At 41.3% G+C, this 24,170-nt stretch overlaps 3 protein-coding genes across 4 annotated transcripts in view; 1 reads left to right on the forward strand and 2 right to left on the reverse strand.

Moving 5' to 3' along the window:
- Positions 1-1,511: 1,511 nt before the first annotated feature.
- Positions 1,512-10,509, reverse strand: jade3 (jade family PHD finger 3). The gene is made up of 12 exons (XM_038716622.1): positions 10,334-10,509; positions 8,034-8,102; positions 7,806-7,868; positions 7,631-7,713; positions 7,379-7,536; positions 7,081-7,271; positions 6,669-6,880; positions 6,114-6,281; positions 5,887-6,003; positions 4,600-5,058; positions 3,015-3,132; positions 1,512-2,916 (listed from the first exon to the last, which is right to left on the reverse strand). Exons 3-12 carry the CDS (start codon positions 7,855-7,857, stop codon positions 2,111-2,113), a joined length of 2,364 nt encoding a protein of 787 aa, XP_038572550.1. The 5' UTR covers positions 7,858-7,868; positions 8,034-8,102; positions 10,334-10,509; the 3' UTR covers positions 1,512-2,110.
- A 188-nt stretch (positions 10,510-10,697) lies between these two features.
- On the reverse strand, positions 10,698-15,635 carry rp2 (RP2 activator of ARL3 GTPase). Its single transcript, XM_038716623.1, has 5 exons — positions 15,349-15,635; positions 13,857-14,525; positions 13,164-13,278; positions 12,414-12,499; positions 10,698-12,312 (listed from the first exon to the last, which is right to left on the reverse strand). The coding sequence occupies exons 1-5, from the start codon at positions 15,511-15,513 to the stop codon at positions 12,229-12,231; spliced, it is 1,119 nt and encodes a 372-aa protein (XP_038572551.1). The 5' UTR covers positions 15,514-15,635; the 3' UTR covers positions 10,698-12,228.
- A 2,300-nt stretch (positions 15,636-17,935) lies between these two features.
- Positions 17,936-24,170, forward strand: part of slc9a7 (solute carrier family 9 member 7) — a 31,046-nt gene continuing 24,811 nt past the window's right edge. The window contains exons 1-4 of one of the 2 annotated variants that reach the window (XM_038716625.1): positions 17,936-18,658; positions 20,887-21,089; positions 21,176-21,253; positions 24,086-24,162. In XM_038716625.1, coding sequence (XP_038572553.1) covers positions 18,379-18,658; positions 20,887-21,089; positions 21,176-21,253; positions 24,086-24,162 — 638 coding nt within the window. In that variant the 5' untranslated portion in view covers positions 17,936-18,378. The remainder of the gene's footprint in view (positions 18,659-20,886; positions 21,090-21,175; positions 21,254-24,085; positions 24,163-24,170) is intronic. The other variant, XM_038716626.1, reaches the window with a different exon arrangement.

Below are 24,170 nucleotides of genomic sequence, written 5' to 3' on the forward strand. Positions count from 1 at the left end.
GGCACCTGCACACACTGCCAAAAGTACCAAAACCTGGTTCAATGACCATGGGATTACTGTGCTTGATTGGCCAGCAAAGTCGCCTGATCTGAACCCCATAGAGAATCTATGGGACATTGCCAAGAGAAAGATGAAAGACATGAGACCGAACAATGCAGAAGAGCTGAAGGTCGCTATTGAAGCATCCTGGTCTTCCATAACACCTCAGCAGAGCCACAGGCTGATAGCATCCATGCCACGCCGCATTGAGGAAGTAATTCATGCAAAAGGGGCCCAAACCAAGTACTGAGTACAAATGCATGATTATACTTTTCGGAGGGCTGACATTTCTGTATTTAAAATCTTTTTTTCTTTTTTTTTTTTTTTGAATTTGGGGTTTTCATAAGCTGTACGCAATAATCATCGAAATTATATCAAATAAAGGCTTGAAATATTTCACTTTGCATGTAATGAGTCTATATAATATTAGTTTCACCTTTTAAGTTGAATTACTGGAATAAATGAATATTTGCACGATATGCTAATTTTTTGAGTTTCACCTGTATATTTGTGTAGTAGCTACACAAAAAAACACAAATATTAATGAAAAATGTTTTATTTCAAAATGTACTTTCCAAAGTAGAACCATAATGTGGCACATGACAAGCTTATGTATTTCTGCTGCACAGTGGGAATGTGGTGCGTAGTTGGGTACAATACCTGTACTCTTTGTGATTTCAGACAGAGCACCACTCAGTCACAACAAATCCTCCACCACACTAGGTGAGTCTATTTGTATAATTCTTACAGTGATGTGGGTAAGAAGTGACAGCCATGTTTCACTTCTGTTTGCCTGCTCTGGCCTGCACCTGCCCTCTTCTTGGCATATGTAAGATGAGGAAACATTCAGTTTCATCTGTGTTCTCTTACCTCATTTTTTAAAAAGGTAATCTGGCTTGACCTTGTTCTGAGGATAAGCATAAGTACATTTATTCATGAAAATTTCACCACAGTTAGACACTGACAACTGGCAGACTAAATAATTCTAAGTGAATGTTTGGTCAGATTATTTATTTCTTGATCAGATATCCTTATATAAATCCTGATTGTTAATTTTTTTATGTCTGTATTAAGACACCATTTCAAACTGATGTGTTTGAGCAATTTGGCCTTTATAATACAGATTTAATTATGCTTATCTGTGGAAAAAATTACTTGATACTTAAAGTAATATCACTAAACGTACTGCATTGATACCTGTACCAAATCCTAACAGTATCTGGTCCTTGTAAACTAGGAGAAAATGTGACAGAAGTAGCTTTTATGGATCCAGGTTCAATGACTTCTTGAAGATGCATCAGGGAGTGTAATTATCCTGTCTTACACACATTTCTTCCAGTTTTGAGACAAGAAATTGAATGCTTTTCACAATCCTTCAGTCTAACCAGCACGCGACACACTGTAACCTGCAAAAACTGAAGGTACCCATAGTGGAAAACTGCATTCCTACATACAGAGGTGTTTGCATTTGTAAAACTGACTCCATTTATTGACAAAAAAAGTCAGTTTATCGCCTGTGGGAAAACAGGTTTACTGTGACAGACAATTTGCAAGAAACAGGTGCAGTAAGTGCTAGAACTCTCTACAAAATTCCCATCTGGCACATCTGTTTTAATTTCTGCAACTCTGATTGCATGTTTGAAGGATGATTAAAGTGGAACATGTGTGATTCAGTTACACATTATTAACATCCCAATCTCACGTACAGTTGTTTTAGTCAAAAGGCAAATTGAACTTGTGTTTGGGCAAGCAGGCGTGTTTAATACAAAGTTGAGTACAAAAATGTAATGCTGGCCACAATGAAAGGCAAACATGATAATCTCTGAAGACATTTGTTCCTCTCAAACCAAAACTAACACAGCACTACTCTTCTTTATGAATCCCACTAGGTGATGTTCTTTGACGACAATGCCCTTAATGCATCTTCTGCTTTTTGTATACTGCATCATTAGCGCTGCGTCTTTGTCTGGTTCCTGGTGGAGATGCGTTCACAGAGATGACCTGGCACTTGGGAAGACTACCAGACGGCCAGGAGAGAACGGCGGCAGCGACTGGAGTAAACAAACAGCTGTCACCTTTGCACGGGGTGTCTGGAGCCCGGTGACTGTTTCCCACGGCTGACCCCTTTCCTTGGAGCATCTGACCCCACCTGCCGCCCGTGCCTCCCTTTGGCCTCTGGCTCGGAGTCGCTGAGCTCCAGGTCAGGACAGTATCCGTCACTGTCCTGATACGATCTCGTGCTTTTCACTTTGTGTTCAGACACGGGTTTGGCCCATAGTCTCTCCTTGGCTGGGCCCTTTCGGGACAGTTTGTCAGAGGCCCACAGGTCCTCTGTGGTCCGCACCAAGTTAATTGTCGCCTCTTTGAAGGACCTGCCAAAGCGCTCCATGGCAGACTTCCGAAAGCTGCTCTTGTCCAAAGCCTGATTTGAAGCGCCTTTGTCGCTGGGCGTCTGGAAAGAACTGTCCTTCTGAGCCACAAAGAGGCCGTTACATTTAGCCACGCACGATCGGTCTTGGTCCAGTTTGCCGTTGCTGTTGGAAGAGTGGCCGTGGAGCGCAGCGTGCAGGGCTAAAGGTTTGCCAGTGGGTTTGACAGGCAGAGCTGGGCTGCTCGAGTGGCTCGAGGAAGGCAGCCGACCGTTGGCGCGCTCATCCCTCCGACCACAGCCATGTAGCTGAGGCTTCCCCTGACCCAGCCCTTCACCTGCATATTCAGTAACATTGACACTATTGTCCGGGCAGAGCGGCCCATTACCATATTTGGAACTGGGATTTCCATTACCAAGAACGGAGGATTTGGGCATTTTCAGCTTCAGAGTTATCCTCGGAGGAGGACGGAACAGCAGGCTCTCCACTGGGAATGAAGAAGGAAGGCCTGTTGACAAAGAAAGACACGTTAAAGACACTGATAAGACTAGGCTATGATTTAGATGTCACATGACATGGCAAGCTGAAGAGCAGCAGATGGCTCACCAGCAGAGAGCTCCTGGTTCACGAGCTTCACATGCAAGTTGAACATCTGCTCCTGTGCTTTGCTCTGCAACAGCTTCAGCTTCTCCCGCCGACTCACCATGTAACACAAATTCCTCACCTGCAGAATGAGAAAACACTGGCCATGAAAAACAAACACTACATGTCTGTGAAGCACTTTTCTGCTACCTTTAAGGTTACGCTAATCGGTCTCACGCCTGAGACTTTATGGCCATGCTACTATATGTGACAAACATTCTGCGTGTACAGTGCTCTTTCAGATTGTATTATAATTATTATTGTGGAATCTCAACTTTTAATGTTTTACATTTTTTTTTATATATTTTGAGAAAGCCTGCAACACTGTATGCAGGATAAGCGGTTGACGATGGATGGATGGATTTTGAGAAAGACATGCTAATGTCCAAAATTAAAACCATCACTACAAAGTATTCTAAATTAAGTACAAATATAAAAACAGAGCTGAAACAACAGAAAATTTATGTTCAACTATTCTGATCACTGATCCAGCTTCTCCAACATGAGGGTCGGCTTCTTTTGTTTCTTTTGCGATAATAAACCAAATACTTTTGTGATTACAAGACGTCACCTCTGGCTCTTCCCCCTATTTCTGCAATTTCTAATCAACAGAATACCTGATTATGAGAATAATCAATATCTGCAGCCCTACATTAGGACTCACCGCTGAAGTAACCTATGACAGCCTAGTGTCTATATGGATAGGTCGGTATCAGCTTTGTTGTAGTACCAAAGTTTTTACCTCTATTTATCTCGACTTTACTATGAACTGCAATTTTCGAGTCCTGCCTCATATTCTGCATTGGCTTGGTGTCTGGCCCAGGACATTAACATTGTTGTTTTGAAGCCATTCGTATGTTGCTTTGGCTTTATGCTATATATACACGCTGTTGTCTTGCCGCAAGTGGCAGTTCTCTTGCAGACTTTAATCTCCAGTCTTCCAGGGCCTACTGCAAGAGATTATCTGCTGATGTGGGTAGATCAATTTGTAGAGATTTAATTCAAAGAGCTATTCAGTGTTGAGAAACTAGAAAAACACAACACAGAAGATGGTGAATACGATGGATGTTGAGGAAACTCAATAACCTCCCAACAAATGTGTTTTTATCATAGTTAAAGGTGGAGTTTCTAAGTATTTTTCTCCATGGCTAAGTTGTGTTATGTGCACACTGAATCATGGGAGATACGGCCATACAGCCATATTGGTTAATAATATTAATACAACTACATGAAATATATTTGAAACATTTATAATGTGCTACTCATACTGACTAATGAAAGGTAAATTTAGGGCTCATGGACCAAATGAGATTTTCTGCATAGAAACTGTCTGGCTTTAAAAAAAAAATAAAGGATTAAAAAAATTACTAAATGAAGAAAATTAAGTTAACTAATACTGTATATACTGGCCTATGTTGGGTATCAGCTTTGTCAGTATATACTGGGCATAATCTGGACTTGCTCTGTAACCAGAAATACATAGACTCAGCACTAAAGACTATCTTGCTGCCGTGCAAAAAAAAAGAAAAAAAGAAACAAAAGCACCCACTCTCTCCAAATCCTGTCGCAGGTGCATGAACATCCGCATGCGTGTGTGGATGCTGTCCTCCTGAGGCTGCAGCACCAGGTTCTCCTCCTCCTCTTTAGGGGGCAGCAGAGCTTTGTTAAAGTTAGCTTTCCGCTTCAGCTTCCAGTACTGATAGATGAAGTCCGCCAGGCGCTCGGAGAGCCCGAGGGCCTGGGCCAGCTCCCCCAGCTGGATTAGAGTGTAAAACTCCTCCTCCAGCTCCTGCAGTCTCTGTGCCCGCTGGCCCACCTTCTCCGCCTCAGCGGGGGGTTTAGAGCGAGCTGGGCTCAGGCCAGCCTCCCCAGTTTTAGACTTGCTGTGCTTGAGGCAGTAAGACTTGAACTTGACTTCATCCCCTTCATCGAGGATGGTCTTCATCTCCAGGCTGTGCTCAAAGGCGCATGTCACGTGGAAAGGGGTGGTGCAGTTCTTTACGGAGCACTGTGGGGTGAGGGGTTATTATGTTTACATGAACTGTAACCAAATTACTCTCAATAAAAAGATTATTGTTAAACGTAACATTAAACAATCTACATATTTTGCAGAAACCCAGTTTCCCAGGTAACTTGAGTTTACATTATTTGTTTCATAATTAGATGATCATAAGTTACAAGTCCACTTATTCAGTTTCTTGCCAAAAGTCTGATGAGAAGGTTGATATTATTATTACTACATCAGTATCCTAAATTTGAAGCTACAGCCAGCAGGGTATTAGCTTAGCACAAACACTGGGGACAGGGGGAAACAAGTAGCCTGGCTCTGTCCAAAGCTAACCAAAAGCTCACTAATTAATATTAGCAGTGACTTCTCTGGAGTTTCCCCGTTTCCAGTCTTTATGCTAAGCTAAGCTAAGCTAACTGGCTGCAGAGAGCGGTATTGATGTTCTCATCCAACTCTCTGCAAGAAAGCAAATCAGCATGTTTCCCAATATGTGAAAATATTCCTTTAATGTACATTTAGCGTTAGCAAACAACTTATTTTTCTGGCCTAAAATCATTATAAAAACATGTGTAAGGAGAGCTAAGTTGTGCCTGTTCTGTTAGCCAGCTTATGTTCCATTATAACAGTATTATCAGTTTTTTCATGGAGGGTTTCTTTCATTACTCATTCTAAAGCTGTCCTGAAGTCTTCCGTGCATGCAAAGCTAAACCTTTGACTGTTTTTTATTGACCATTTTCTACCTCTTTAAAGGAGTAAGCTACACACTTTTTAAAGGATAACATTAAATACTTTTCATCTGGTTATATAAGAACACAGCTCCACACTCACCTGGATACATGCACCTGTCTTCAATTTACACAGACTGCAGATGAGAGACCAGCGGCTTGGTGGGATGTGGGACACTTTAGTGATGGGCTCCATCCTCTCGGGACAAGCAATGCTCACCTAGAGAAGAGGAAACGCACGGCATGATAAAGACTTTATTTAACACATACGTATTGTTGAATAATAAAAAGAGGTCAAGAGTAAAGCAGAGGACAGAAGTGTTTATTTACCTCTGGTATCCACAGGGCACAGCTTACATGTGCCCATTTGGTGCCTGCACGTGTAGCCTTCATGGCGCCGCCCTTCTTAGGACACAAAAGGCACTGAGGGTCGATGCCGAGGACACACGTCCTACAAAGCCAGTTTCCAACAGGCACTTTGACTATGCCATAACAGGCCTGTGGGGAGAGCAGCAGGTTGGATCATTTTGTGACTGAAGTGCTACTTAAAGTAAGTCACTGTGTAACTGACACATTTATTAAAACACAATTTGAAAATTACTGAGAGCAAAAGTCGTCCTCAGTTTGTCTGACCAACAGCAAAAGCATCAACTTTTAGAATGACAGAGTTGGTTTTTAAATTTATCTAGTAGAGACAAATGCCCACATTTTTATTTTAACGAGATAATCTATATGCTATATCTATTTGTAATTATTTCAACAAGATCATTTAGTGATGGAAGAGTTATAACTAGTAACTGCTTTTTAGAGCATCCAAAATCAGGACTCACCAAGTAACTACTCAACTGATCGATTAACTGTGATGGGAAGTGTGCTCGTGTTTACCTGGTGCACGCAAATGTTGCACTTGTCACAGAACACCATGTCATTCCCTTCTTCACTGTCGGGGGAGCGGCACACGTCGCAGATAACGTCCTCGTCGTATTCAATCCCCAGGCCTTCCACCGTCTCAATGGCGTGGTTCATGTTGATGTGGCACTGCCTCTCCAGGGCCTCCATGGCGCGCTCCATCGTCAGCTCGTCGATGGGCTCCTCCCCTGGAAGGCAAACACGACAAAAACAACACCCCACATGGTCAGAGAAACCCCAGCGGACTGTCATCAGTCAAAATCTTAATGCTCTTATTCCCATCTTAGAGAGGTAGATGTCCATGTTGGTAGGTATTGACTTTACTGTCTGACAAACAGCACAATGTGAATTTTATGGTGGATTACCCCTTTACGAGCCTGTTCCTTACCCATGCAGCCGAGCTCTCTGTTGAGCGTGCACAACCAGTAAAGATCCACGTCGTCCAGATCGTAGCGACACATGTCCTCCGCCAGCTCTTTGATGTTGACGTAGCCTGGTTCTGTTGACTCCTGGCTCGAGCACTGGATGTACTTCCTCTGGTGGGTGTAAAGCATCTCCTTGGACTTCTCCGCAATGACTCTGGACACAGGAGACAAAATCTGTCAGCGCTGCAAAGGTCTTAGCAACGAACTGTAGTAGCGCACTTGGTTTGGCCCCAGTAAGACGTGGGAATTCAACAGCGTTACCTAAATGACGGCTCTGGGATGGTGTCTGGACTTGCCAGCACCTGGACTCCCTTCTCCCACTCCTGCTTCCAGGTGTCCGCCAGCAGGTAGTAGTCCTCTGGGGACACATGGTGGGAGTCAGGGACCTTCATGGCACTGATCAGGTCTTTTCTGAACACCTGCGGGAGAGGCCGGAGCACAGTCACACACCGGTCCTCATGTTTAACAACACTCAGCACAGAGCCTGACAGGACAGCAAGGATGGGAACTTACTTCAGCCGGTTTCTTTGGGCTGGAGGTCGAGGTTCCAGGTTTACTGCCATACTTGCTGGAAGAGCAGAAGGAGGTAGAGGGGCCTAAAGAAAGAAAGAGGAAGTGAGTAAAAGAGCGGCAGAGAAAATTAAATAGTTTAGGGTTTGGTTGGTTTAGGTTTAGAGAGATGACTCACTCTCATTGTCAGAACTGTCGCTGCTGCTGCTTGAGGTCCTGAGACGTTTCATCCTGTAACATCCTGCAGGAGGAGGAGGAAGCAGACATTAAAACACGGAAGTTACACTGTGTGTTTAAAATCATTAACAAATTCAAGCCACCTTTTAATGATTTTTCCACTGTATCAGCTGAGACATAAACCAACAGTGTGCACACACACACACACACACACACGATAGTTACTCACCATAAATTTCAGATTGAAAAGCATGCTAGTAGATTCCTCTGATAAAACCTTCACGACTTAATTTTGTGCCTGCAAATAGGAAATATACATCAAACCAACAAGCAAAATAGTGAAAGTAAAACGATGTGTAAAAGGAGCAAAAGATGTCTGCGTCACAAAGATTTATTGCGACTCTTGCTAAATGTTATGGTTTGGCCGGACACCTTACAGTGAGATATTCAGTAGATTGATTGACTAATAATAATAATAATAATATCTGTGAACAATCAAAACATAATTTAGCACACAGACTCACGTTTTAAAATTAGGCCCTAATCGTTTTTTCAGCCTTTATTTTTTGTATTTTGACAGTTTAAAGTGAAGGGTAACAGAGCAGACAGGACACCACACCACAGGTTCACAGTATGTGAATTTAACCTACTGAACCGCTGGGACGACTCATTAAAAAGGTTTCAAAACACTGGCAGACTCAAACCCACAGTAGCCCAAATACAGTACGCTGTTTCAACAGACAGGACATGCCTCACATTCCCCATGAGGACAGGAGGGGTAGGAGGGGAAAAGGCACGAAGCCAGTTCCACTCGATACCATAGTATATGTAAAATACACCGGTGCCAACTGCTGAGAAAGAAAACACAAGCAGGGCTACAGACATAATGCAGTCTGCCTTAAAATCCCAGACACTGCTCAGCAAATCACTACTGACGCACACTTTGCACAAACCTTTATATCACAACTTCACCATCAGCAGTCATTCCTGGATGTTTCGTGGCTAAAACTCTGTGCTATATTTAAGATAAAAATCACTCAACATAAACAGACCACAGTACACTGTGTGTTCACCTCCACAGCAGAGCCTGCTGCAGCTGCACTCAAAACGCCTGGCATCTGCTGGTGACACGACTGTTTCCATCTCTGAGTGCAGCAAACATTGCGCGTTCAGTTACTCAGGACTGATTTACAAAAAGAGGATAAATGATTAATGTGAAGTTCGGCCTGCTCAGTATTTCTGAGGATTTAGATAAAATGCAGAGATGGACATTTTTTGACAATAAAAATTCATGAAACAAATATATAATGTTACACATATTCCCCCGTGTTTCCATTCAGTGTTTTGAGTTCTATTTAAAGCATTACTTTTTTTTTTCTCATGGTCTCTCTTCCTAATCGTTTTTGTGGCCCTAAAGCACAAACATTTACTGGCTTCAGAGTCTCACATGTGTGGATTTGGTACTTTTCTCTGTTTTATATAATTGTAAATTGAATTTCAAAGATGTAACTTTCGACTCGAATTGTGATGGTCAATTTTCACTATTTTCCGTCATTTAATGGACTAAATCGATAATGGAAATAGTAGTTAGTTGTAATGCGTAAGTACTCTTTCTTTTTTTTTTATTTCAAAATGAGTCTGTTTGACATTTTGCACTATGAGTTTAAGGTAGGAAGATTTCTCTCAGACTATTGACAGACTGAGTTTGGGATTTTGTGGGAGACAACTGCATGATGATGACAATGCAAGACCACCATAATTTGTGCTGTACTCCAGCCTTGCTAATATTGCTACTAAAGTTGATGTAATTGCATTACTGTGTGGGAGCAGGCACCTCCAGCTGGTCTCCAGACCAAGGGTCAGCACAACTGAAAAAATATAGGAGCCATTTTACTGTTCCTTTGCATACACATGCAATATAATATAGTATATTCATAATATCTTTACACATACAAGTACATAAACTGGCACGGATATGACATCACGCTTTAAAGAAACCCCTGTATGACGTTTGTAAGTAACAGGAAACAATGACCAAATTGCGGTTACCACCTTGTTTACATTTTTTTCCATCATAAAACGTTCGTGTGTTGTCCTAAATGTACTTATGTCTGGGTGTTAGACTGGGCTACAAGTAGACTGGGTGCTTTTAGAATAATAAAACCCTAAACAACAAAGTGGCTGCCCTGCCCAGAGAGCCTTGTTGGCGCCAAACACACACGCAGGCCTGTAGCGGGCTGCACTGCAGTCTGTGGGGAAATCAAACATGGGCGCCACCATCACCATACAAAGATGTCACTTCCTAAAGCCATTAAGACGCATATTCATACCGCTCAACCGGGTTTATAATTCAATGAGGGGAACAGCGCAGGGTCGGAAACACGTTCACTTAATAGTCGCTAACATTTGTTTAGTAAAGAAGCAGAAAGAGTCCTGGAAAAGCAGGCCCCGTGGCCTGGATAAACCATTCAGGGCAAATCCTGGCACACTGAACACACGAGCATATTGTTCACATTTCTCCCATCTTACCTTCAGTTCACGCTCTGTTGTCTGCTTTACTCCAACCACGTAGCAGTCCAGACAAAAGTCCAAACACACACCTATAACGCAGAGGCTCTGGTTCTAGCTGTAGATTAAATTTGGATCTTTTTGTATGATCCCACCACTGTGTGAACCTCCAGGGTTGCAATCTGTCCACCACCACCACGGCACAACAGCTCTATTGTACAGCGCGTCCCGCGGGGTCCTAAACCCCGCCGAGTTCCCTCCAACCTGGGTGCGCTTGATTTGTCCACTTGTCGTTCACTGGCGTTCACCTCTATCCATATACCACAACAAACTCCCTAACAACAATGATTACACACTCACATTAAGTAACCAGTCAGCCGCCAGGTTGCTTTCAGATATTCTACAGCTTTTAATGTGACTCTGCCATTTTATAAAGACAGACATTTAAGTGTAAAAACAACAAAGTACAGACAAATGTGCAACCTTGAAGACAAACTGATCTACAAAAACTGTATGCTCAAGTACAAAAGGTTTACAAAAACAAAAGTACAGCACAAGAAGTCCCTATGTATGTTTTTAAAGGCAACTGTACAAAATAATTTGATACATCAGGTTCATTTTTTGCTTTAAATGGATCTGCAATGTATTTTATCACAGATAAATGAAGGGCCCCAACACAGAAGTCAAACTGCAAGGTGACAGTCAAATGTGTTGTGCTGTGCTAAAGTAAAATCTGCTAACTGTGCAGAGGAAGACAGCACATTGTTAATGAACTCCCCAATTCAAAACTACTCTTTAATATTTAAGCGATGGGCTTTCATAACAACACAGAGGAAAATAATTAACAAATTTAATGAGTGATGATCATAAATTTTCACCAGCTTAACACAAAATAAATACAGTCAAACAGGACTATTTACATTTACAGCTTCTTCGATTCTCAAATTGAACTTAAGGAGCTCTTTAAAGAATTATTTACGATATGGTGATAACAGACTGCTGTCACCTGCATTGGCTCAACTTTGTCACCGCCTAACCAGTATCATTGTTACACAGTGCCCACTTATCAACTCACTTTTAGGGCACAGGCGTGAAAAGCCTTATATGAATGAAGTCACTCGTGATAAAACCTTTACTCAAAATTATAACAAAGAACATTCATTTGTATCTATAAAAAACAGTCAGTAGAGTATAAAACAAATATTACAAAATTTAAAAAAAAAAAAAAAAGGACACAAGTTGCCTACATGAAAAACTCAGCAATTGTACATGATTTTACACCATTTAGTGTAAATAGATTAATCTGAACTGACAGCAAGATACCCTCAAACTTTCACCATTCAACTTTGGCCTAGCAGATATCAATAAAGATGTAGTTTTTTTTCTACACAGCATGTCTCAAATATACACATTTTAAAACAGTCCATTAAACCACAAATACAAAAATAAATCCTTATAAGAAATAAAATATTTCCCTCAGACATTTTTGTGCTCATGGTTTTACAACTGCAACAACTGTTTCAGACAGTAAAGAAAGCTTTAAATTAAACTGAATTACATTTACAGCACAGAGCTACATTCACAATTGACAAAAGCAACAGAATTACAGAATACATTCATGGAAATATAAATAGTCACAGCACTAATGGATGTTAAGTGATTTACAGCAAATGTTTCTGGACAATACAGGAATTAAATTTACTTTGCAGACTGATAGTTGATGAACTGAACTGTTTTATCCAAGGCTTTTTCAAACAAACACAGTCTTTAATAGTTTTCATTCTAACCTAATTTTTGAGGTCAAAAAACAGGCAATTAATCAAACGCAACTCATATTCAACCCGGGCTGGATGGTGGGGGGGTTTAGAAAATCAGATTCAACGGCTGACGAGCAGTTTGTTTTGATACTTTATCAATTACAAGCCCATCTGCATGTCAGCGAAGTTGAAGAAGTTGTCCACGTCTCGCGAGGATGTATTCTTGTTATCGGAGACAAAAACCTGTGGGGAGAAAAAAAAAAAAAAAAAAAGATATTCTTGGTTGGAAAGAGAACTGATCTGTGTAAAGCTAGAAGAGACATAAGTCACAACAGAACAATTACCTTGGTCCCACTGAACACTTCATTAGCGAGGTTCTTGCAGGCTTCCACAACCCCGTCACCGTTCAGCTCAAGGGCAACGACAGGACCTTTAGTAGTAAGATATAAAGTCAGCTGCTAATTTCAAAATTTTCAACTGCTGTACGCCCCCGAGCTACATACACTTCTCCCTGTTCCTTTAACACACACTTTGGTTATGAAACAGCAAGTGCCTCCTACTGAAATGGGGATCCTGACACTTTCCAGTATTTACCACCAAGTATGTACCAGATCAGCGCTTGAAAGAGAGATGTTGTCATAATAAAAATCACGTGAGCTGGTTGACATTTTTTGCTTCTGAAAGCAACAGGAAACTGAGGTCTGAGAGGGAATAAAGTTGACTTTAATCGTTGGAAGAAAGAATACAAAAATTCCTTCTTTCACGCAAACACTTAAAGGCAATTTTATTCTCTCTCAGACCACAGTGGGAATAAAGAAATGAAAGTTTTTACATTAATAGTTAAATGCAACATTATCAGTCATTATTAACAGCATTATATATGGCTATTGGAAGATTACAAATGGACCCTCTTTATCAGTTCTGACATTTTCTTGCTTGTTTCACTCTGCTCTGCTGTCGTACGTACAACGCAACTTTAGTACGCTGTGGACTTTTGAAGCAACTCTGTCAGACGAGATCGAACAAACCTGGCTGAGTTCCTGAGCAGCTACTAAGCAACAACAGCAAAGCAAAAAAAAAGAAAAGAAACTGACCTTTGCTGATCCACTCCACGACTTCCTCTGCACTGTTCTGAAACACCCTCTTCACATCTTCAGGTCGCATTGAGACTTCCTTCGTCTGGATCAGCACAAAACCCTTAGCGGTTGCCTGTGCAAAATGAGATGGAAGAAGTCAAAGAAGAAAAAAAAGAATCCACGGTGTGCAGTGAACCATCAAGTATTTAAAGAATTCTCCATGTTTCCACACGGAGGAAGTGGATCCAGCGTCATGCCTATGTGATACAGTAATACATATATTGGAAACAACACAAACGTCACTGGAATGTTTAAGAAGCAGCCTGGCCAGCTTAGCATGGTGGCTTAGCATTTCAGATGCATCATTGTACAGTTCAAATAATAATATTATGTGGAATATTTACAGAATACTACAGATATAAAGAGTTAATTAAATAATGGAATATGTCAGTATCCCAGATAATGAAGAAATGTTGAGGTTTGTGACCTGTGTATCTCAAAAACCCATTTAACGCATTGAGGTGCTACAGCTGAGAAGCCAGCATTTTAAACTCCAAGCCACAGGCTGTATATTCAGAAAAAGTAACTGGGTGATTTGATAAGACTTCTTATCTTTAACCCACTTTCTTACAGTTGCTACCAAACTTAGCACTCTGTTATGATGTAAAAGTAAGTGACACCTCTTCACACTCTTGTCCTTTTTGTTCTCACCTCGTCAATCAGCTTGCGGGCGTTTGCTGTGGTGTACTCTCCAGCAAAGAAAACAAAGAGGCAGGACTCCTCACTGTCCTTACGCCTCCCTCCCTTTGTCAAAGGCACAATGCTGCGTGTGGGTTCAGTGGAGATTCGAACAGACTTGAATTCAGACTCTGGGTCTGGGGTCGGTATAAAATCCTCAACGGCCGCAGCCTCTGGCAGCAAGCTCCAGTTGTTCTCTCCAGACACCGGTGTGAAGTCGTGGATGTTGCTCCAGTTGTTGTTGAATATGCTGAGCCCGGCATCCTTGAAGTGAAAGGCCAGCTCGGGGTAGAAGTACTGAAAGCAGCCGAACTTCATACCCGTAGATGACTCAATGATAGGCTGGGTGGCGCAGCACAAGAAGACCTCCATTTTTTTACAGTCCCGTGTGCGAAACTGCTGACAGGCCACCACACACTTGATGTCTTTACAGTCTCTGAAAAACACACTGCCCTTGACAGGTCCCAGGACAATGCGGCAATTGACACAGTCGTCGATGGTGATAGTCGCAGAGTGGTCGAAAACGTAGATGTTGCAGTTCTCACACTCTTGGATGACAAACTGTTGCCCGTTCAGTTTGTTGGGCAGGCGGCCCACCGTGACATCTTTGAGCCCCGTCAGCATGTAGTCTTTGGGATCAACCTGGGCAAAGATAAAGGTGATTAGATGAGTATTCAAACAATATTGAAGAGATTAATCAAACTGCCTTTTTTGAACCAAGTATCCAATAACAATACTCCAGATTTAAAGTAGAGTCTTTACTTCTAGCATTATTGAGCAGTTTAGTTTAGTATCTATTTATTTTATATTTCACTAACATAATACTCTCACCTCACAACGGATGTATTATTAGGTATACCACATTGGGTACAACATCCCATGAGTCAAAACGGAAGTTGAACCACCGTTCAGTTAACGCCTATAATGGCTGAACAAGACATGTTAAGTGTGGTCAGCTGAGGAACACTGAACTACACAGTGTAGTAATCCGATAAGGAGATAACACCGGGTATATCGAGAGAGAGAGAGAGAGAGAGCGCTTTAAATACTCAAGAGTGTCAGCTGATAATGAGCACTGCATGCATCCCCTGGCTAATTAGTAAGTTAAAGGTAACAATATTTTGCGACATGATAAATTGCTGCTGCGCAATGAATCTCAGCAAGTAAACAGTGTTCTTTCACCTTCCCAGGAGATATACTAATGTTGACAAACATTACTGGTTGGTACAGCAGGGTCAGTGACACCTAAACATTTACGTTTTTGTCACACAAACGCTAGGCACATTTAAATTTCTTAATCAAAAATTGTACATGTAGCGAACGCACCTCTTGGTAGATTATACAGTACATGTAAGAGACTTAACGCAAAAGTTAAACGATGTTCAGCTGGTTAAGACCTTCTTTCGCCACCAGCAATGCGTCTGTTTTGTTTTTATTTCTTTACAGTGTGTTTTGCAGGGCTGACCTTTTCTCTCTTGTCCCAGCTGTACTGCTTCGGTGCCTCGTCGGTGTTGTTGCCAAGGGGAACAGCGTTGCTTGTCGTCGTAGCTTCGACAGTCGTTGTTGTCGGCGTACGATCCTCTTTTTCGGATGACTTTCTTTTTGATTTTTTCGAAAAGAAGCACCCCATTTTGGTCTATCACTGGCGACTAGATGAGACCAGGTTCCAATCCGTAACTTTTGCTTGGAACACAGGGGGAAATGTGGTGCAGAAGCTTACGTTCTCTTAAGTTGACAAGATTTTTTTTTCTAGCTTCCTGTTTCCCAGTTTCATTTCGCAACCAATCGGTACCGTGGTAGTCGTAACATCAGCCAATCACAGCTCGAGGGGGAGTGACGGGCTCACGTACAAGAGGCGTGCACTCATGAGGCGTTTGGGGACAAGTGCAGAAAAAAGAATTCCGCAGGCAGGTTTGCATTTTAAACATGATTCTAATGCGTGTATATGTATATAAAAACACAAAAGAGAGACGTAGATATCCTTTCCAAGTTTAATTAATTGTTAAACTTCGTCTAGCGTATATAAGTAGATAATACCTGGTATTGTGTTTCACAGATAATGAAATTAGTTCCTCCATAGATTATTGATAATTTTTTCTGTTGCAAAATACAGTTACACGTCGCACATCACATAGTAGGGATCTCATCTCAAATTAAATGGACCTCGCCACTTGCATCAGTGTCCAGGGAGGTCCTCCTTCAGGAAATATCAATAAGCTGTTAATTTTCCAGACTGCCATGAACGCACCGTCATCTACACATTGGGTAGACCGATCTGGGTGTTGTCTGCCTGTACGAATTTACCTGCTCGTGTAAAATACCTTATATAAAATAAGAATATGGTATGATTAAATAAAATGACTGAAGAGAGTGCCGAATAAAATCATGCAAGATAATGCAAGTACGCGTTATTTATTTGCAGTATTGATGCTCTATTAAGTGTTACTCAATCACACACGACACACCACAAACACCATGTAACCATGTCCAACCAGACATCAGATTAGCTTGCAACTTAAGCTACTAGGCCACTCTAATAATAGATAATCTCAATCATGCTTCTCTGAAAGATGCCCTGATGCCTGGCCATTCTGTAGCCTACATCCCTTTTTCATTCTGCGTAACCACCACATGATCATTAACTGACTGGTGCTGTTACAAAATACTAATGCTACTGAACTTGTAGAGTAGGTGGTGTGTGGTAAATGCTCTATTAAGGGATCATCTAAGTATTACATTTCATAAAGTTTGATGCACTAGAGTTCCTGGGTGAGAAAGGAAAAGAGCCCATTTACAATTAACTGCTAACTGCTCACTTCTAAGGTAGAGATCAGTTGCTTCAAGTCTTATGAACATTTGACCAGTCACATGCTGACAACTTCTATTATAGAACAGCATCAGGTGCATGTGGTGACTGATTCCAAATTAAATGTATTATCTGGTGCAACCATTGCATCATTTTTGAGGTCATTTGAAGAGACTGACCCTCTTTTCACTCCCACAACACTTTCTGTGTCACAGGTTCAGCAGCAATAACCATCAGTGGACCTCACTGGAGAAATATATGCGGTGCAAATGCCTGTAAAACAGTCCAATAAATAAGTGTGAAACCAGAACCGATTGCAGCACTGACACTGAAGAAATGACACTGGGGTGTACTCACTTTTGTTGCCAGTGGTTTGAACATTATTGGCGTGTATTGTGTTATTTTGAGGGGACAGCAAATTTATTTATATATCTTATATTATATTTATGTTATACAAGCTGTACACTCACTACTTTGTAGCAAAGTGTCATTTCTTCAGTGTTGTCAAATGAAAAAATATAATCAAATATTTACTAAAACAGGAGTGGTGTACTCACTTTAGTGAGATACTGTATAAAGTGGCTATGGCTAAGCAGTTGCCTATTTACACATTCAGATATGTGATCTTTGCATTAATTTGGAGTTATGTTTTGTCTAGCTGAGAAATGTAAGTAATCTTCCAGCCCATCCTCACCAGAAAACGGCCATATAGGTTGATAATGCAGCAGCTTATTATGACCCATATTGTTAAGTTTTTTTGTTACGAATAATGTGGCAGAATAATTCAGGGGTCTGGTGTCATACTTAAGGTCAGGTAGGCCTGTCGCCGGACTGGTACTTACCAACACTCATAGGATACATGTCCTTTCGGGGAACGAAATGTTGTCTTACTTTCCAATGGACATAAGTTGTTTTGGGACAATTGACAATGGACCTATTGAGGACATGTTGGCTCTGTTTTGGTCTCCACCAACTCCTGAGGGAAGCCTGGCTCTTTAGCTACTAAAGGCTCCAGCCGCTTTGATGTTGAGCAGGAGTGTACAGCGGGTCAACCAGAGTATTTGTACTGAAAACAGCTGTCCCTTGCTGGAAAAGAGTTTGATGAGAGCAGTGAGTGAACCAAAGTGCATCAATTAAACCAAAACAATAAGCTGAAAGAAGCTAAGAGGCTTTATTGAACAGAGTTAGGGTCAGGGCAGTCAACCTTTAAGCCTACACATTTGATCAATTAATAAATTATTGATTAAACTTTAAAATCTCAGGGGCCATGGGAATGGGGCCCTGGTATCACCCCACCTCCCACTACCCCCACTACTACTGACACCAAAGCCTCACAGCTTCTTACGAACGACTGACTTTTAAAACCAGTGAATTTCCTGTTTTGAAGAGGAGTAAGCGCAGGACTGCAAAATCATCAAAATCCTAGGACAATGACTCAGTAGCTTGAAATCAGCCGACTCTGTGGCTGCTTGGCGACAGTGTGATTTGGTCTCGGGCAGCGCAGGTTCTCTCCGGAGCGGCATCGTCGCTTTTCACCTCGAGTGCGCAGTGTACCTTTAAAAGGTTGAACTCGCCTGGCTGCAAAGACTGGATTGCTTGCCCACTCGGCTCAGCTGTACGTAGCTTCCAGCAGTGACATGGCATAGAGGCGGTGTGCTGTCAACAGCAACAGCAGCATCTTACAGCACCATGGACGCTCTCCGGCAGCCGAAGCGGACTGGAGCCTTTGTCGCTCTGGGCACGATGATGCCCGTCTGGATATTACTGAACGCGGCGCCAGGACTGAGGGCGGAGGACGACGGTATGGAGGAACTTGCCACCGAGAAGGAGGCTGAGGAAAGTCACCGACAGGACAGCGTTAATTTGCTGACATTCATTTTACTGCTGACCTTAACGATCCTCACCATATGGCTCTTCAAGCACAGACGGGTCCGTTTCCTTCACGAAACCGGACTGGCAATGATTTACGGTGAGGTTTATAGGATTAGGCTATACATTGAATGCACAACACACATACACTCTCCGTCACAACTGCCACCACCAGCACCACCACCTTTCCGCAGGCTATGCATGATTCAGTCTCCCTATGATTATACGGCGGCCGTAAGGAGGCGGTAAAACGATAAACCTGAATATACAGAGATGAGTCTGAGGAAACGCACTGACGCGCCTCTGCATTTCCACCAGATCACATTGCTCCTAATTGGCTGGGCCAGTGAATTTCTAGAAGGTGCTGTGTGCTGCTCAGCTAGGCTACTGCACGTGCAGCTTCTTCCCTGACTGACCGGGAACCAGCACCCTGACGATCTGAAGGCACCTACACAAGGTCTATGGTGTAGGTTCATAAATAACAGTGACCATGATGTAGCTTATACTATAGCCTACTGTTTTATCTCCTGTGATACCATGTAGCATCAAAGTACTAAACAGGGCAAGGAGGAGAAGAGGGGATACAAAACAGGAAAATGTGTTTTGCTACTCACCCTTCACATTAATGCTGTTCAAAGTGCAGTCAATACAAGACTACATGTCTAACCAACATAATCATGCATCTTAAAAAGGGAGATTACCTTGGTCTTTGGTTGTTAAAGGTTAGAAATCAGGAAATTAAAAGTAATGAAATCAGGATTCATCTCATTCATTGGTCAGAAGAGCTGTTGTCAGCTGGGGTCTGGATGTATTTCTGTGCCACAGTTTGTTCCTAAAGGGACATCAACATAAGCATAGAAAAATACTGAGTAGACTAAAGTGCTACAGAGCCAACTGCAAATGCTTAGTTGTGAAATCAACAGAGATCATACTATCCTAGCAGCAGAAGAGTCCAGATGAAACTCTGAAGTTAAAAAAACAAAGTCTGTTTTTTCATCTTGACTGCATGATTAAATAACTTGACCAGAGTCAGTGACCACCACCAGTGTGTGCTGCCTGGTTATGTTGAACTAAACTATTTCACTAGCCTAATAATCTCTCAGACCACATCTGTATTTAGTTTTTCTTCCCAGTCAGTCAGTGCTACAAATGTCACTTATTAACCAGCAGTCTGGCATAAAAAAAGACAGACTTTGATTTTCTTTTTTTTTTTTTTCTTTTTAATGCTTCAAAAGTGAAGTGTCCTTTGGTGTTTCTCCAGTTAAGCTGCATTTGTAGTTTCATTTTCCACTTTCACAAATATGGGCCACATGCTGGCAATAGGTCAAAAGCACAAACTGACAGTAGGCTAATAATATTACAGCAGAGATGTACTCTTTGCACATAATTTGACTTCAGGTGTAGAGCTTCTGTGCACATAACTTTATGTGTTATATTCATTAATAAACAAGTGGAATCCTATCTCGGTCAAGTTGTAGTATTATTTTAGCGGATTCAGTTTGGTATGATGAAGTTAAAACCTATGTTGTGCAAGATTGCACTGTTTGTATTTTTAGGAGTATCATCAGTATAATGGTGCTGCCAGGCAGAAACCTTGTCACAATATCGATTTGCTGTACAAAGAGCAGACTGCAGAAAACCATGTGGTTTCAGTTGGTATATATAGTTGCTTAATGTGACATGCTAATGAAAACAAACCAATGGTGCAGAATACCTTCATTTTTACAACATTCAACATTTCTGGTGTAAATTTAAAGGAACAACATGGTGTGTTGCAGGACTAACATCAAATGCTAATTTTCCTTTTATGGTAGGCTACTTCCCGGTACAAAAACAGGAAACTTTCCACAGGCTGGGAAGACCCTAAAGTTTGTTAACTCTGTCATATGAATATATTTAGCAAGGCATTGAGACAACAGGCGATTTTAATTCTCAACAATTGTTCAAAGTCAACCCTGTTGCAAAAGTGTGTGTGTGTGTGATTAGACCAAAGACAGAATGTGATGTTTGAGGTTAACCCTCTGATAGGCAGCTTTGCTATGTCTCCTGTAGATAACTGATGTCTGATCAGAGGATTTAATGGTCTCTAACTGGCTGCCTCATTCCTTTCTTCCTGGATTTAGCTCTCCACAGAAGCTTCTGCTTACCTTCTCTCCATTTGTCTTCCTTTGGTCTACTGTTTTCTATGTCACTGCCTGAACCGGGGCGCGTTTAATTTTGGGCAATTGTAAATTGAAAAGGCTATACCATCAAGAAATGTCTAAAGCTTAATGTTTCCATCTCATCTTTTTGTCTTACTGTCATGGTTTTCTCCTTTGATTTCCTCAGGATTGCTGGTCGGTGTAATTCTGCGGTATGGCATCCCTGCCACCAGCTACCACAACAAGACACCCCCAAGCTGCTTGCTGAAGGAAGGACCTGTCAGCACCCTGCTGCTTAATGTCAGCGGCAAGTTCTTTGAGTACACCCTCAAAGGGGAGATCAATTCCAGAGAGATTCACAATGTGGAGCAGAATGATATGCTGCGCAAGGTAACGGTAAAAAAAAAAGTTATTTTTTTAGTTCTGCATTTGCCAGATTACCTTGTTAACCTTTTTTATTTATTATGTTTTTCCAGGTGACATTTGACCCTGAAGTATTCTTCAACATATTGCTGCCTCCAATTATTTTCCATGCTGGGTACAGTCTAAAGAAGGTGAGGTGTTACGTGTAAAATTCTGCATTTATGACTGTTTCAAAGCTGAATTTCTATGATACACAGTAATATACGATGATGTTTTTGTGTGTGCCAGGTGGTCCTACAGGCTGCCACAAACTGCTGTCTCACTGTAGAGATGCTTGGATAAGGAAACCCCTCATTGGTTAGACTTAAAGCGTTCAGTGTTTTCAGAACATAAGTGGCCCTTTTGAGGGGAAGTCCAGAGCAGGTGTCTTTCGCTTCCTCTTTGACACTTATGTTGGTAAAGAAAAATGGCTGACGCTGACAATATAGTAGGAGTAGTTTCTGCTTTTGATTTTTGTATAGCAACAGATTTGTTTTATTTGGGGAATCATTTGGGAGGCACAATGCATTCATTATTCATCACCATATTTACCGGTATGACAGTTTCAACTACAGGTGGTACTTTTTATGTATGAGATTATTGTGTGTAGTAGAATTTCAGCAAAGATACTTTAGTGCCCTAACCTTGAAATAATGGAGAGTGAAGTGTGTTTAAACAGCTGGTGACATCTGATCTATGTTCTTATTGTGAGGGCGCCCCTCAGCCTGATCCAGGGGGAATGACCTTGTGCTTTGCTGCTGTGCAGAGCATCTTAAAGGATCTTTAAGGATCATCATGACCATGGGTTAAAGTGAAGTGGTTGAGTTTTAAAGGGATAGTGAGGGATAGTGATTGTAATCCAGTTGTTAAATTCAGTGAATATTTCCTCATGGTTTGCTAGCTCTCTGTTTTGTATGTGTTCTGGCTTCTGGCTTTCCTAGACAGCCCTGGCTCTGTAAATGGAAAACTAAGATAGTGGTGTGGACCTTCCCACAACATTTTTCCAGCCAATCAGCAACAAGTGGCGTTGATGCTCGTTCACAGAGGCAGTGGCAGAGAGAGAGTTCTATACACTGGCACATTCGAACATGCTTGACACCAGGCACTGTGAAGGAGAGATGGCCGAGACACAGCCAAAGAGGAAAGGTCTGAAGAGTATAAACAGAGAAGAAAGTTATGACCAGGCAAAGGCTAGAAATGCCAGGTCATAACTTTCTGCAGAATCCTAAGAGATTTGAAATTTGGGAGGTGGAGCTTCTGTGGGAGCACTGAAGGGAGGGGGTGTATTTGTATGGGAACTGAGTTCAAATATCAACTGTCCATCTGCACTAATCACTTACTCTCCCTTTCTCAGTCGGTCCACCACAGACTGAAATTTCTCTACAACTATTGGATGTATTTCTATGAAATGTGGTACACATATTCATGTCCCTCTTACGATACATTTTATTAACCCTGGCAATTCCTTGGAGTTGCTTGTTGTTGATGTGCTTTATGTTTTGTGCTAATTAGAAAATGTTAGCATGCTAAACTAAAGATGGTAAAGATGGTAAACATCATACTTAACATCATCAACTTAACATCAGCATGTTAGTATTGTCATTGTCAGCATGTTAGCATGCTAAATTTGGCATTTAGCTCAAAGGAGTCTTACTTGTCTGTGTTGCAACTCCTTACTAATACTGTACTGTATATGCTACATTATTATTGTATAATGCTGCTTTAATTAGTTAGTTTTATTGTTGTGTTTTATCCTAACAGAAAGGGACACAATACGTTTTTGGCACCTTTTTTGTTATATTAACTGGTATGACTGTTTGTACATGTAGACTGTATTTGTATTTGTTTCTAGCTATTTCTTTGTGGCTGTTTCATCACCCCCCACTTATTTAAAAAAAAAAGTTCCAGCTGTGAGCAGCTCCTCCGTTTCCTTTGTGCATTGCATTGTGGGAAAATAGTGTCCGTAAACAGCACAGCACTTTATTTAGCCTTGATACTGACTGGTTTAAATATATTTACACTTTAGTCACTTAGAATTAATATGTATAATTGGGATGTAGTATGGACTTGCTACAAAGCTTTAGTCTCAGCTAATGATTAGTGTCATTATAGATTGATTAGTCTGTAAAATATTTTTTTTTAAAATACAGAAAAGGCCCATCACAAGTTCTCAAAGTTCAAGGTAACATTACATTGCTTGTTTTGTCTGACCAATCTAGTCTGTGCTGACTATTAATTCTCAAGTACAAGATGCTCCAGGTTGAGTTATTAAATAAATCTCTCTGAGACAGTTTATAGCTTTAGTGAACATGCAATTCAAGATGGAATTTGCTGAGTCAAAGAAATGGCCTCAGGAAATAGGAAACAGGAGGTCATGTTAACTTGTGTGCCTTTTTGGCGTTAACTTATTGATTCAGTCAACTTGTTGATTCAGTAAATACTTTGCATTAGATCCCTGTAGCAGAACACACAGGACTGTAACTGATGCAAATGCTTAAATGCTTGCATAATTACCTGTGACGGTCTGTCATGTATATCTGGAACAAAATCATTTCAGTATTTTCTTCTTCCTTTTTGTTTAATTCTTCTATGTTTTACTTCACTAAGGAAAAGGCACACTTCCTTGACAAATCTGAATCAGCATTTTCTGCAGAAAGAGTTGGGGGAGGGGTCAGCTATGAAAGTGATCCGGAGAGGCGTTTGAGTTGGGATGTTGGTTTGTTGTACAACCAGACAAGCAGCTGAATCTGTGTGTTTCTAGGGAGTTTCCTGCCCCAGAGGTGGCTCGTTACTGACCTGAGGCCTCTGACACCTTCACTGATAATTAAGATACATTTGTTTTATAAAAGGAAACTAAAATACGTTCAGTGTGAACACGCACAGTTTCTGAGAATGGAACAGCGTTGCCAACTTTGTACTCATTAAACCCTGTTATAAAGTGTGTTGTTTTTCCTTTTCCTTGTCTTCTCCTTTTCCTTCTCTAGAGACACTTCTTTAGGAATCTGGGCTCCATCATAACCTATGCATTTCTTGGCACTGCCATCTCATGTTTTGTTATTGGGTGAGTGT

This window comes from Micropterus salmoides, unplaced genomic scaffold, assembly GCF_014851395.1.
Source record: "Micropterus salmoides isolate LMB-PRFRI ecotype aquatic unplaced genomic scaffold, ASM1485139v1 Ms_hic_scaffold_13, whole genome shotgun sequence".
NCBI lineage: Eukaryota > Metazoa > Chordata > Actinopteri > Centrarchiformes > Centrarchidae > Micropterus > Micropterus salmoides.